Below are 15079 nucleotides of genomic sequence, written 5' to 3'. Positions count from 1 at the left end.
ATATATATATATATATATATATATATATATATATATATATATATATATATATATATATATATATATATATATATATATATATATATATATATATATATATATATATATATATATATATATATATATATATATATATATATATATATATATATATATATATATATATATATATATAACGTAACATAGAATTTAGGTTGAAGAATTAACCTACTTCCTTGATTTAACTTTAAACAAAGCCTTGAGATTACAGTGATACATTTTTTTATTATTTATTTTTCGTTTTCCTCCAGAACTGAATTTTCTTTCAATTTCAAGTTGTAGCAATCTTTAAAAATGTATTAATTTGATTATTTACAATCCTGCGACCCTGACAAGGATAGGCAGCGTAAATAATGAACAAAATAATTAATTACAATGCAGGAAACATGTTTAGCTAGACATACAGACACATACGAGTCTGGAAACCAGTGATTTTATTATATTTTTTGTTAGCGTCCATATAAATATATCGAGTTAAAAAGTTAAAAGTGATTCCCTTCTCCATTAATACTGCGGAATTCATGTTCAACATGGACATGGTGCAGTTGGCAGAGCCAGTGTAAAATGTTTTGGACATTCAAATGCCAAAGAAAATGTTTCATATAAGTGCATTTATCTAACATACTTAGTTCTGAGTATATTAGCCCCAAGATGTGCATTAAAATGTTGAAAATTGCAAACTATTAAATGTTGATTAGTTTATTTGCTGCATTCGACGGCAATAGACATCTAGTCCAAAATTGATTGGACATCCACTGTCGTCAATGGCAGCCAATAAGTTAATGTCATCTTGTATCTAAATCAATGAATACTGTTTGCTTCTAGAAACATAATTCCGTTAGCCAACAATATAGGAAATCCCCAACTCTTCCTTCCACAAACAAACATAACAGCATGTTATTAAAGCATATAAGCTTCAGGCCTCATACAGAGGTGTAACGGTGCCATCTTTCCACTCAATCAGGATTTCTCCACGCTGCATTATAGGGGAGGAGAGGGGCTGCCGCATGGCGTGCTCTGTTAGGGGGGCTCTCTCACTGGGCAGAGGCGACCCCGGGATGTCCTTATCTGTTCTTGGAGTGTATGACTTCAAAACACACACCACCTTCTTCCTCCTAATTCACAGAATGGGTTAGCCCCGTTAGAGGGTGTGATTCTACACACATGTTTTGCACAGTGTTTATACTTACCTGTTGGAGTAAACATTGAAAATAAGAATGATGGTTCCAAGGACCAGTGCCAAAGAGCTTAAAACCAACATGGTTATTTTCCAGCCCATGCCTGAAAAGGTAGAGAAGTAGTCATTATTTTAACAAAAGTACTCATTATGCTTTCTAAACTTGGACACAGACAGTTCCATGTGTTTTCAGACTTTCATTAGGTACTACATACAGTCTCTTCTTTTTACAAGAAGGTACCCCTAAATAGTATACTTGTACTCATAACATGTATATGTATATATATATATATATATATATATATATATATATATATATATATATATATATATATATATATATATATATATATATATATATATATATATATATATATATATATATATATATATATATATATATATATATATATATATATATATATATATATATATATATATATATATATATATATATATATATATATATATATATACAGTTCCATGTGTTTTCAGACTTTCATTAGGTACTACATACAGTCTCTTCTTTTTACAAGAAGGTACCCCTAAATAGTATACTTGTACTCATAACATGTATATGTATATATATATATATATATATATATATATATATATATATATATATATATATATATATATATATATATATATATATATATATATATATATATATATATATATATATATATATATATATATATATATATATATATATATATATATATATATATATATATATATATATATATATATATATATATATATATATATATATATATATATATACATATACATAAAAAATAAAATAAAAACTAATCTTGATTAAACACTGCATGGGAAGTATATGCATCAACGCAATATTAAAAACTATTTTTCTATTATAAATTGTAATAATACAATTATACAATGAATTAAAAATACACAATTGTTAAATGAAGTTGTAGTAGGTAAATGAGACAAAAATTATGACATTATCTTCTCATAAATGCACAAAGCATAAAACATTCATTCGTTCATTTCCCTTTGCTCTAGCCTCACTTAGTGGCAAAAAAGTAGTATTACATTTATTTAAGTACAGTTAATTAATGACTGAAAGATTTAACATGATTTAAGAGATTATACCATAGTCCATTGTGAAGAAAACCATAGTAGGATCCTTAGGGGACTTTGTACTTAGGAACAAATCATCAGACACATCCTTCATGGGAAATTCTTCTGTGACAGCATCACCAAATGTAGCTTCAACTGTCAAAGTGGAGGCAAAAAAAATGATGCAGATTTTATGCATTCATTCAGTTGCCCTTTCTCAGCCAGCTTTGGGCACAAAAACACACATTTGGATTCCCATTAATTAAGCAAGTAAATAATGCAATAAGTGATTAGTTATTGCTTTTGAAACCAACATCATGATCATGATGTTCAATTTTGTTCATTTCTATTCTAAATAGCCCCCTACACACACACACACACACACACACACACACACACACACACACACACACACACACACACACACACACACACACACACACACACACACACACACACACACACACACACACACACACACACACACACACACACACACACACACACACACACACACACACACACACACACACACACGCACACACACACACACACCCGCACACACACACACACACTACACGCACACACATACACACACATACACTCACACATAAACACACACGTACACACATACACTCACACACTACACGCACACACACGCATACACACACATACACACATAAACACACACATACACTCACACACATACACACATACACTCACACACATACACACATACACTCACACACACACAAACATACACACTCAAACATACACACACAAACACTCACGCACACAAACATACACACACACACACACCCACACACACCCACACATACTATTAGATCAGATTTCACTTAGCTGATTATCTATGTTGTTTGCAGACTGCAGTTGTGGCATGAGCTCTTTTATACAGAGCTTCTATTCAAACTTTCCTTTATTGTTTTTTTTTTTTTTCTCTTTGTATTTACGGAAAAATATTAAAGCACTCTTTGTCTCCTTGTTTAACATGTGGGAAATAGAAATAAAATGGATTTCTGGAGGCCAAGCATTAAAATGATCACGCTTCAGTGCAATTGATGCTTATGTCATCGGCAGTTATTCAGTTTTAAGAAGGGTGAATAGTAAGGTTACCCTAGCTGTGGATGTTTCATTCAAGTTTTATTTGAGTTAATTTTGCATCCACCCTTCATTACCAGTTATTTTAATTGATTTTTTAGTCATCCTATTTCTTTTTATTTTTTTCAAATAGGTTATCATTTTCTCAAAATAATTATTTTTGGTTTATTTATAATTAATATTACTACAAGTTTTAGGTTTGATTCATTTGCTTGATATTTATATATATATACATATATATATATATATATATATATATATATATATATATATATATATATATATATATATATATATATATATATATATATATATATATATATATATATATATATATATATATATATATATATATATATATATATATATATATATATATATATATATATTAATATTTATTTAAAATATTTAGTCATTGACATTTAACATTTTTATCTGTAAATATATTTCAGGATAAAAGAAAAAAATAAAGGGACTACTGTTTTAATTTCAAAAAGTTTCAAATACTTTTGTGTATACACAATGCATTTTTTTGAACTGTTCTTTCACTTAAAGATATCTTAATTCATTCACTTTAGTTAGCAGTAAAATCTTTGTGTGTAGACTTTACATTTTGTATTATTCGTTTAATTCATTGAAACAACCACTCGCCTATGGTTTAGCTTTGAGACACTTTCCATTCATTTTTAGATTGACATTTCTTACATGCTGGTCTTTCCATATGAGAAATGGTGCTTGGATCCATTAAGATTGGTTCCACGGATTTAACCATAAGGTCATGGGATTGGTGGTTTTGGTGGTGGTGTTGATGATGTTTGATGTCTCTTCCACCACACAGTGTTTGGTTGTCCAGTGTCTTCCACCTGCTACCCAACTTGTGAGGACAAAAAAGATTGCTCAAAAGAAAGATAAAAACATAGAGGAAATTCTTACCTGTTTATGTTCCCGTGAAAGGAAAATCAAAGTGGATTCTTGTGTTGCACTGAGGTGTAGCCCCTTGCCTAACTGGGTCAGGTGACCTCTCTTCGAACAAGACCATTGCTGGCTGGCTGTATCACCGTCCACCTTTGATGTTTGAGCACCAGCTTCATTTTGAATGTGGCAGGATTGCAGGTAGACACCTTCAAACTGCATTTGAGGAGCAGTCAAACACTCCCCGGTGTATTGATTGCTTAGAGCCTGGCTTTCAGTCAGCCACATCCATTCTTGTAAAACTGAATGTGGGTCGCATTGTCCCAGTGACACCCTCCCTTCCGGGGAGCCATCGTATGCTTGTAAGCACGTACCAAGCAGCTTGTTTCGGATCTTCAAACCAGATAATTCTGTACAAAAGAGAAAGAAAAATACATTTGACGCTCAGCCACACAGGTGCGTATCTAAATATTTTGAAGTCTGTAAAAATATATGGCCGCATATGACATCATTTTAACACAAAAAAGGGAATATAATAAATAACTAAATTATATATATATATATATATATATATATATATATATATATATATATATATATATATATATATATATATATATATATATATATATATATATATATATATATATATATATATATATATATATATATATATATATATATATATATATATATATATATATATATATATATATATATATATATATATATATATATATATATATATATATATATATATATATATATATATATATATATATATATATATATATATATATATATATATATATATATATATATATATATATATATATATATATATATATATATATATATATATATATATATATATATATATATATATATATATATATATATATATATATATATATATATATATATATATATATATATATATATATATATATATATATATATATATATAAATGAAAAATGAAAAGAAAATCAACAAAAACATAACACATTTCATAGAATATGGAAACGTAAAGTTCCAAGCATTTACACTGTACAGCACAGGTGTCAAAGTGGCGGCCTGGGGGCACCAAATCTGGCCCATTTTGTGCGGCCCAAGAAAGTAAATCATGAGTGCCAACTTTCTGTTTAAGGATCAAATTAAAATGAAAAATATAGATGTATATTAAATTGCCTGATTTTCCCCCTTTTAAATCAATCATTAACATTTTTTAATCCTTTTTTTCTGTGTATTTAGTTCAAAAATCCTTTTGTAAAATCTAAAAATACATAAAAAAGCTAAAATAAGCATTGTTTTAGACCTGTAAAAACGGAATATTGATAATTGTAAAGGTAACTTTTAAAAGAAGCTTGTTTGTATCTCTGCCTTAACACAATAGTACAGTAACACACAAACATCATATAATCATCAATAAGTATACATTTCAATGATAGACACTCAGCATTTTTGCTGTTGTTCCCTGCCTGAAAAAAATTTGTTCGTTTTTGGGTGGAGTCACATTCAATTTTATCTTACAAGACCTTTCTATCAACAGTTTGTTTACCCCCCGACCCACCACATCCCCCCCAAAAAACAAGGCGCTGTGAAACAGACACATTTGAAATAGCCATTTAATAGTTTGCCAGAACATCTAAAAGCAACAACAACAAAAACTAGGTAAAAGTATGGAGAAACATTTTTTTAAAAGCTGTCAATGGCTCAACTAATGTAAATAAACAGTTTATGTTAGAAAATAAATAAGCTCTTAAGTGTCTCACCAGTGAAAATTAAGGGAAGAAGGAGGTGAACAAACTTCAGTCTTCTCCCCATGGCTGTAAGTACTCCAGTGAGCCAGAACAAGTGCAAGTGGCTGGAAAAGTGGACTTCATGCTGCCTCTTTGCTCTTGCATGAATTACTGCAGTGAGTGGATGAATGGGAGCAGAGAGGGGGAGGTGGTAGGATTGCATTCCTTTCCTCAAATCCTAGGGACTGCCACAGCTTCCCGCATTTTTTTCACAATAACTATATAGTTGGCAAAATCTTATGCAATATCATAAATGCATCAACTCCACGTTTAACAGACAACTTTTTTTGCATATTGAGAGCAATTTTAACTAAAGAAGTTTTCTAGGATCATGCTTGATAGATTTTACTTTATTTTAAAGTTAATTCTGATGATTACATTTACTTTTGGAACTGCTGAAGTGAATGAAGCAAATGTAAATTTTTAGCTTTAGCTTTGCTTCTTTATTCCCCAAATAATTGAAATATACAGCCAATGTTTAATTGTGTTTTTTGCTAAGTCAGATTTCCCTTGTTTTTCACCACAGTGACCTAATCAGTGCACATGCAAATGACCAAGGGTAACAAATAGTGGGCATAAATCTGCTAATGGGAGAAAACGTTGTTCCAAGTTGAATAGGATAGCCCACTCATTATGTTGAGATATGGGACAGCTCTGGAGGCCGATGGGTCACATGATGTTTTCCTCAAGATGCCCAACAAAATTAAGACACTATATATAAACAAATAAACTTTACTCTTTAACGTTTTTTTTTAACACATTAAATCATTCATTCATTCTATTTCTGAATGGCTTATCTTCACAAGGGTCACAGAGGGTTCTCGGGGCAATCCCAGCTAACTAGGGGCACTAAGAGGGGACGCGCAGAAGTCAAATTCAATCAAAAAGTAAATTTACACACTGTAAATAACAAGACAAATGAACACTAAGGAGCTCCAATATGTAAAACAAATTGTCACCTATAACAAGCCAGACAAAAAAAAACTTGAAAAATGTATGAATGCATATATGCAATGGACTGAAAGTTATGTGAGTTGAAAATCAATAAGAATCTGTATGAAAAATCACTAACAAGAATATCAAAATTGCTGATTGCATGCAAAATAAAGCACACGGGGAAAAAACTGATGGCAAATTTGAAATCAACTGCCAAAAATGCAATCAGTTAATGAAACTCACCAGCAATAAATAAATGACACATTTTGGTCAGTGTAATTTTTGTATTAGTGATTATTTGAAAAGCTAGAATAAAATACAATATTTCAGTAGTTATACAGTAGTGTAGCAAACATACAATCACTAAACATAATGATTGATGCGAACTATGACAACTGCTTTATTAACTCATTGACTGCCATTAACAGTAATAAACATGAAATAAATTTGGTAATAGAGGAGGGCTGACAGAACTGACTAATAATTCACTGCTAGCTCTTCCCATTTCAAATGTATTGGTTGTCTAACGCTATAGAGGTCATTGAAATATGATCATTATTACATACACAAACATGCTGTGATTGAGGTTTGTTTGTCTGAGAAATCTCAATTGTATAAAAATTATGCAAAAGTACATTTATTTTAAACTGTAAATATTACTAGGTTACTAATATATATAGGTTTAACTGTATAAATTAGGCAGAAAGAAATGCAGTAAAAGTGCATAAGGCCACTATAGTCTGTCCTTTCATAAAATAATTTAAACATATATTCATAGAGATTTTACGCCACTTTTTAAATCACAGCTTCATATTTCAAACTAAAAAATGTACATGCATTGGAAGCCTGTTTTAAAAGTTTGCATTGTTCTTGACTTACACTATGTCTCTTGACATATTGTAAAGTATTTTGGGCTCGGTAAAAAATGTCTAGATAAATGCACGATACACGTATACACATACTGTTCCAGTGTTGATTTGAAAATGAGATTATTTGGCTTCACTTGACCCTTCATTTGTAGACGATGGGAAAATAAGGGAATAGGCAGGAGGAGGTTCATCGGATCGAGACAGGAAGTTTGTGGTGCTCATGTAAGAAGGTGGAGCAGAAGGAGTTGTTTGTAATCCCGGTGCTGATGGTACATTTTGATAGGCCAGTGGGGCAGATGCTTGCGGTGGAAATGTAGTAGAATTTGGTGGAGGGTAAAGATTATGAGATGGAGACGATTGTAAAGATGGAGAACCATAAGAAGCAGTTCCTGGATAAACACCCCATGGATTCGGGGCTGGGGGACCTGCAGAGCTGGCCGGATAGAGTGGCGGGGGTACCGAATACGATTGAGCACCTTGGAATCTGTTTGGCGAAGGGGGGTAAAAGGGCGCGCTGGCAGTGTGGAAATCACTGTTTTGTTGGCCCCAGCCAATCCCAGAAAAGGCAGTCTGACAACCAGAGGAAAGGCTTGGTGGTATGATGATTACTGGAAACAACACTTCAGGGTCAAAGGCAAAACTGATGTCCAGATACACCTGGAAGAAAACATTGTAGCTCACCAATTATTAACATTTCTTAATATAGTTGGATTTTTAGTTTTAATGTCAGAAAAAATGGGAAAGCAGCTGTCAAAAATACCTTTAAGTGATAATCAATTGTGATGATTTCACAGTTTTTGATGCCTGGCTGGATATTGGTAGGAATCTTCACTTCCCACCTGACCTCTCCCTCTGAGTGGGGTCTAATATTTTGTCCGACAAGTTTGCTTATCGTGCTGTTTTCATGTCTGGTACGACTGCTGGCAATGTATTCAATCATCTGGAACAAGCGGACTTTTGGAGTCATGTCACTGGATGACATGTTGTTGATTTTTGCCACGATCACTGCCGTCTCTCCTAAGTTAACATCAGAACAAGTGGAGTCATGATTTATTTCAGCAAACACAGCAAAGATATTGATGGTACTTTTTCGGTGCTAGTAATAAAATATATCATTGAGGCAATAAAAAAAGGTAAATAAATCAAAATGAATACATTACAAACCTGGGGCATAGGCTGTCCTTTCAACACTGACTTCCATGTGGACTTTTCCACTTGAGAAAATTCCCAAATCTTTGTCTTTTACAGCAACTTGTCGTAACTAGAAAAGAAGAATACAAAAATGTCATTAATATGGAAAGATTAATTGTTTAAGACACTAAACAATATGACCAAGGCCAGATGCACCAAAACACATGTAATGCCTTTTTGTGATGAGCTTTTTTGAAAACTTGTTTCTAACAAAACCATAATACCATTAGGTCATATAAAATTACACTGCAAAATTGAGTCAATAGACAGCAGAAAGGAATTGATAAGGCAATGGTTCAAATAGGATTTACATTATTGCAGTGTAAAAGTAACAATATGGCGGTTCCATAAGTGCCCATTGTTGTTTCAGGCTGTCTTATTTTATGTAAAGTACAGCAGCCATTTAGAGGTAAAAACCAAATATTTAAATGCCTGATTTATTCACAACAATACCGTTAATACACAGCCACTTATTCAAAAAATGTAATTTCTTTCCTTTAAAATGCTCTTACTCTTTGCTAGAAAAACAAATTTGACTAAAATTAGAGCCAATGGAGCTTGAAATGCGGTTCATATGCGACAAAATACAGTAACTGACATCCATAAGAAAAAGATGACTGCCAGTTATTTACACTGCTGACTTCACATTTAGAGATCCAGCTTTCTATTGTTCTATTTTATTTGTCTTTTTAAATTAAAAATATGTAACAATTATTTTTTAATTGTTTAATTGTCTCTTGATATTGTTAAGCTTTTTTCGAGCTCCTATCTGGGAAAGGCGCTATAGAAATAAAGCTTACTCATTTACTTACTTATATTGGTATCTATGCAAGAACCTTTTTTTCACACTGTTACGGCTGGTAGCCTGGACACTATGTAGGAGGGGTGTGGTTTCTTTTCCTCGACAGGTACATGAGCTGTGGCTCCACCCCTGTGACAAAGCCCTGCCCCGGCCAACACACCTGTGACTGTACTTCCCCATCATTCCTCCTCCAATCAAAATTCACTTCCTGTCCTTATTTAAACCCTTTTAATTTTTCAGGTTAGGTTGACTTGGTTTCTCTTGATTCCTGACTTTGTCTCCCTTGGCTGCCTGTGATTGAAAATGCTGAGGCAGTGAAGTCCTTTCTTTCCTTAGAAAGCACATGGTTTAGTGCAAGGTAAAGTTTGATTGCCCAGCTTCACCTGGTAATGTGAGTACGTTACTCCTTGTTATATTTAGTATTTATGTTGGCAAAGTTAAAGATTTTGGGTTGCATAGGGGGACTTGAGATAAGTTTAGACACCCCAGGGTATACATATAGTTTGTGCCTTTAGACGCGTAGTTATTCCCCTGTCTAGACTTTGATTACTTCAGTTCTGACAGTGGCACCCTTTGGCCTTATTTCCTGTATTTTTGTGGGTGTTCATTTGAACACCTGTCTGGGAGGATGTTTTTTACTGTGTTTATTTGAGGGTGCCACTTTAATATCTCGTGCTTCCCATATGTTATCCCGTAGTCTAGGTTTTTGTGGACTTTGTTGTAAATAAAATATCACTGAAGGCTACTTGCATTGTTTGTCTGGACTCATTCTTGACCGAACTCGTCTGCTTTGGTAGTTGCGACTCTCTGGTATATCTTACCCCAGGGGGAGTCGTAACACACTTGCCAATCAGAGTTGGGTTACTAATATGACTTTATAATGAAATCCCCGAAAATGTACTTACAGTCGTTAAAATTACAATTTTATAGTGTCAATTGCACCAAGTGATAATATAACTGGGATGATTTTTGTTTTAATTTTAACCACATACATTAATTCATTCATTCATCTTCCATACCACACATTCTCCAAAGGGTTGCGGGGGTCTTTGGGGAGAAAGGCAGACTACACCCTAGTCTAATCAACAAGTCATAGAGAGACAAACGACCATCCATACCCCCAATCATACCGCCACCAGCGAGAATTGAGCCCACGCCTACCCGCACCAAAGATGTGAACCTAATCAAGATCAGCAGCAGGGAGAACTGATGGAAAGATTTAACAAACCATCATAGATTGTAGGTTTGGAATGGACTTTGAATGAAAAACGATCTGTTTTTCAACAGTCTTGTCCACTTTCCAACTTCTGGACAACTTTGCTTCAAGCCTGTAGACAATCTTTCCATGGTTTCCTTTGAAGCTTGAGGGCATGCTCCTGTAATGAAGAACAAACGGATACTTACACCGACCGAGTGAGCTTCTGTACATTCATCGACTCATTCAAACATCATACCGAATTGATGGTACTTACACTGATGGTAAGGTAAAGCTGAAATTGAACACATGGACACCTTGGGGAAGAATACTCTCTGCAATTGAAAAGAATATTTTCAGAACTTTGCAAAATGGGAAAGCAACAGCATGCTTTCCTGTCATAACCAGTCAGTTGTTTTTATGTAAATCATCAATTTTGTCAATTTATTTAAAGTGGCAATGATTGAAGCAGACCTCCCAAATAGCTAAAACGTTTTTTTTTGGGGGTGAATCCTAAATCACTGCCAAAAATCTGCTGCAGTTTTGCATGAAAACAAACACACGCACACAAACACAAACAAACATGTATGCAAACATAAACAAATGCATGCACTCAAACACAAACAAACATGTACACACAAACGCGTACACACAAACGCGTACACACAAACACGTACACACAAACGCGTACACACAAACGCGTACACACAAACGCGTACACACAAACGCGTACACACAAACGCGTACACACAAACGCGTACACACAAACGCGTACACACAAACGCGTACACACAAACGCGTACACAACGCGTACACACAAACGCGTACACACAAACGCGTACACACAAACGCGTACACACAAACGCGTACACACAAACGCGTACACACAAACACGTACACACAAACACGTACACACAAACACGTACACACAAACACGTACACACAAACACGTACACACAAACACGTACACACAAACACGTACACACAAACACGTACACACAAACACGTACACACAAACACGTACACACAAACACGTACACACAAACACGTACACACAAACACGTACACACTGACGCACAAACAGACACACACACACGCACAAACAGACACACACGCACAAACAGACACACACGCACAGACACACACACGCACAAACAGACACACACACACACACACAAACAGACACACACACACACACAAACAGACACACACACACAAACAGACACACACACACACACACAAACAGACACACACAAACAGACACACACACGCACAAACAGACAAACACACACACGCACAAACAGACAAACACACACACGCACAAACAGACAAACACACACGCACAAACAGACAAACACACACACACACAAACAGACAAACACACACACGCACAAACAGACAAACACACACACGCACAAACAGACAAACACACACACGCACAAACAGACACACACAAACAGACACACACACACAAACAGACACACACACACACAAACAGACAAACACACACACGCACAAACAGACACACACACACAAACAGACACGCGCACAAACAGACACACGCACAAACAGACACGCGCACAAACAGACACGCGCACAAACAGACACACGCACAAACAGACACACACACGCACAAACAGACACACGCACACGCACAAACAGACACACGCACATACTTACATCCATACATATATATGAGAACATATCGTCAATGAACTTGGTATTTTACACAAATATCTTAATCAATGAATAATCCGAAAGCTTTTAGGGGCTTGAAATCCACTTCCCATTTGCACCAAAAACAAGACATGAAACACTGCCTACCAGTAGCGCTTTCCTCGAAGAAAAAATGCTTGAGTTTGAAATATCTGCGGCGTGCCGAGTGCGTGTGGTTGTGATTTCCGCTCCTCGTCGTCCAGCGCACTTCAGCGTCGCCCTTCACTTTGACGAAGAAGCTCTGGATTGCCGTGGACTTTTCCAAGGCCAACGTTACTTTCCCCGTAAGCGGATCCCCTTCGGAAAACGTCCCGTTCTCGTTCAGCGAGTCGTAAACCATCGTTAAGCTTTGGATAGCGGGCATGGTTACAGGCACCGGAATGCCGAAAATGACCCGCTATTGATCTATCACTGGGTTTATTATATTTCTTCCCGGATCCTCCACTCATGACTCATGGCGCTTGCTGTCTTGTTCACTCAGGCCACTCCCGTCTCTGTGTGCAAGGGTCCGCTTTTTGCCCCCATATGGAATGGTCTCTGCTGCCATCGCACGTTCAGATAAGAGACTGACATAGAGTTTGAACACAGCACGTGATCTAACCAAGTCACTGGTCTCAAGTCACTCACACTCCCATTTTCTTTACCTTCACTGGGGTCGCAGGGGGTGCTAGAGCCTATCCCAGCTGACCTCGGGCCAGAGACGGGGTACACCCTGAATTGGTGGCTAGTTAATCGTAGGGTACGAGGAGACAAATAACCATTCACGCTCACTCGCTTACCTAGGGGACATTCAGAGAGTCCAATCAGCCTACCATGCATGTGTTTGGAATGTGGGAGGAAACTGGAGTACTCGGAGAAAAAACACGCAAGCCTGGCAAGACCATGCAAACCAAAGTCCCCCACTGTGAGGCCAACCCGCTAACCACTCAGACCCCGGGCCGCAACTGGTGTCAAGTCGATTCCGTAAGCCATTGTGTAGATCGCGATCTATCGGTAGATCGCCAAGACAATAACATTTTGATCCATGTCCTCTTTTTCCTTAGCTAGGCTCTTAGGAATTTGGCATGTCTGCTGTAAAGTTTAGCATGAATCGAGAGTAGATAGATGTTCACCCCCGTTCCCTGCAGATCCCTTGCATGTTTGTAGAGTGCAATGTGAGGTATATCAACATAAATATTTGCTGAGCTTTGTCAACAGCCTGTAAAAAAAAAGTAGATAGTGGAAGGTTAACTCCTTGAAATGTAGATCTTGGAAGAAAAAAGTTTGAACACCCCTACTGTAAAAGGCTCAACGGGTGCAACTGCAGGGCCAGTTTTTGTTGGGGCAATGCAGGCGACCGTCCAGGGCGGAATCGAGAAAAGGGCGCATGAGAGCCCGCAATAAAAAAAAAAGATGATCAGTTCGCTATAGACTATTATTCCTCATTTCCACGTGAAGTTAGTAGTTTAGACCCTTTACTTCATGGTGATGTTTGCAGAGGGGGTGTTGCTTCCCCACTAGTGTCAGAAATGAGGCAATAAAAACCCTGATTTAATTTGTTCTTTAAAATCAATCAAATCAAAAGCCTTTGTTGTCATCATACACAGCTGTGCATAACAAAATTCGCGGTGCTACTCTACAAAATGCATTTTCCCATTAGAAAAACAACATAAAGTAATGTTGAAATATAAAAAGTCACATCCTGGCAAGGGGAATTCTAAAATATTGCACAATCTAGGATATTGCACATGGTTATTGCACACCCCGAAGTTATTGCGCAGAAGGGATTGTGTGTCATGCTAACGCATGTTAAGAGTCCTGATGGCTGTGGGGGAAAAAACTGTCCCCAAGTCAATTTGTCCATGCTTTGTGAGACCTGTAGCGCGGGCCAGAGGGCAGCAACTGGAATAGGTTGTGACCAGGGTGGTATGGGTCCCTAACAATGTTACCGGCTCTACTGAGGTAGCGAGGGCTGGCAATGTCATCCAGTGAGGGCAGAGAGCAGCCGAATATCATCTGGGCTGTGTTGATCACTCTCTGCATGGCTTTTCTGTCTGCTGCCTTGCTTCTAGTGTACCACGCTGTGATGCCAGTAATGCTCTCCACAGTGGCTCTATAGAAGGTTACCAGTAGCTTAAAAAGTGTTCTTCTTGCAATAAACTGCATGTTTAGTACTTTCATGTAGTTTGTAAACTGTAAAAAAATAGAAAAATGGGCATCAAATTTTGAGAGTCATAGTCTGTCCCCTGACCATT

The 15079-nt window shown here is 35.9% G+C and overlaps 2 protein-coding genes and 1 long non-coding RNA gene across 3 annotated transcripts in view; 1 reads left to right on the top strand and 2 right to left on the bottom strand.

Moving 5' to 3' along the window:
• Positions 1–912: 912 nt before the first annotated feature.
• LOC144195947 (uncharacterized) lies at positions 913–6450 on the bottom strand. Its single transcript, XM_077715852.1, has 6 exons — positions 6110–6450; positions 4358–4746; positions 4130–4298; positions 2339–2461; positions 1230–1320; positions 913–1154 (listed from the first exon to the last, which is right to left on the bottom strand). Exons 1-6 carry the CDS (start codon positions 6297–6299, stop codon positions 956–958), a joined length of 1161 nt encoding a protein of 386 aa, XP_077571978.1. The 5' UTR covers positions 6300–6450; the 3' UTR covers positions 913–955.
• A 998-nt stretch (positions 6451–7448) lies between these two features.
• Positions 7449–13352, bottom strand: LOC144195945 (arrestin domain-containing protein 3-like). Its single transcript, XM_077715851.1, has 6 exons — positions 12954–13352; positions 11407–11464; positions 11163–11310; positions 9106–9202; positions 8702–8958; positions 7449–8598 (listed from the first exon to the last, which is right to left on the bottom strand). Exons 1-6 carry the CDS (start codon positions 13207–13209, stop codon positions 8062–8064), a joined length of 1353 nt encoding a protein of 450 aa, XP_077571977.1. The 5' UTR covers positions 13210–13352; the 3' UTR covers positions 7449–8061.
• Positions 10219–15079, top strand: part of LOC144195948 (uncharacterized) — a 28192-nt gene continuing 23331 nt past the window's right edge. The window contains exon 1 of the long non-coding RNA XR_013326188.1: positions 10219–10292. This is a non-coding gene — a long non-coding RNA (uncharacterized LOC144195948). The remainder of the gene's footprint in view (positions 10293–15079) is intronic.

Source organism: Stigmatopora nigra, chromosome 4 (assembly GCF_051989575.1).
Source record: "Stigmatopora nigra isolate UIUO_SnigA chromosome 4, RoL_Snig_1.1, whole genome shotgun sequence".
Taxonomy (NCBI): Eukaryota; Metazoa; Chordata; class Actinopteri; order Syngnathiformes; family Syngnathidae; genus Stigmatopora; species Stigmatopora nigra.
Note: the sequence above shows the minus strand (reverse complement) of the source record. Positions and strands in the feature narration are given on the sequence as shown.

Excerpts from the sequence above, each read along its gene's own strand:
- LOC144195947 (XM_077715852.1), bottom strand. The coding sequence starts at position 6,299 with ATGCAATCCTACCACCTCCCCCTCTCTGCTCCCATTCATCCACTCACT. Across the intron at positions 4,747-6,109 it reads TCTTCCCTTAATTTTCACTG|AATTATCTGGTTTGAAGATC; the intron begins GTGAGACACTTA and ends TCTTTTGTACAG. Across the intron at positions 4,299-4,357 it reads TTTCACGGGAACATAAACAG|TTGGGTAGCAGGTGGAAGAC; the intron begins GTAAGAATTTCC and ends TGTCCTCACAAG.
- LOC144195945 (XM_077715851.1), bottom strand. The coding sequence starts at position 13,209 with ATGCCCGCTATCCAAAGCTTAACGATGGTTTACGACTCGCTGAACGAG. Across the intron at positions 9,203-11,162 it reads CAAACCTACAATCTATGATG|TTACGACAAGTTGCTGTAAA; the intron begins GTTTGTTAAATC and ends CTTCTTTTCTAG. Across the intron at positions 8,599-8,701 it reads CAATTGATTATCACTTAAAG|GTGTATCTGGACATCAGTTT; the intron begins GTATTTTTGACA and ends GTTTTCTTCCAG.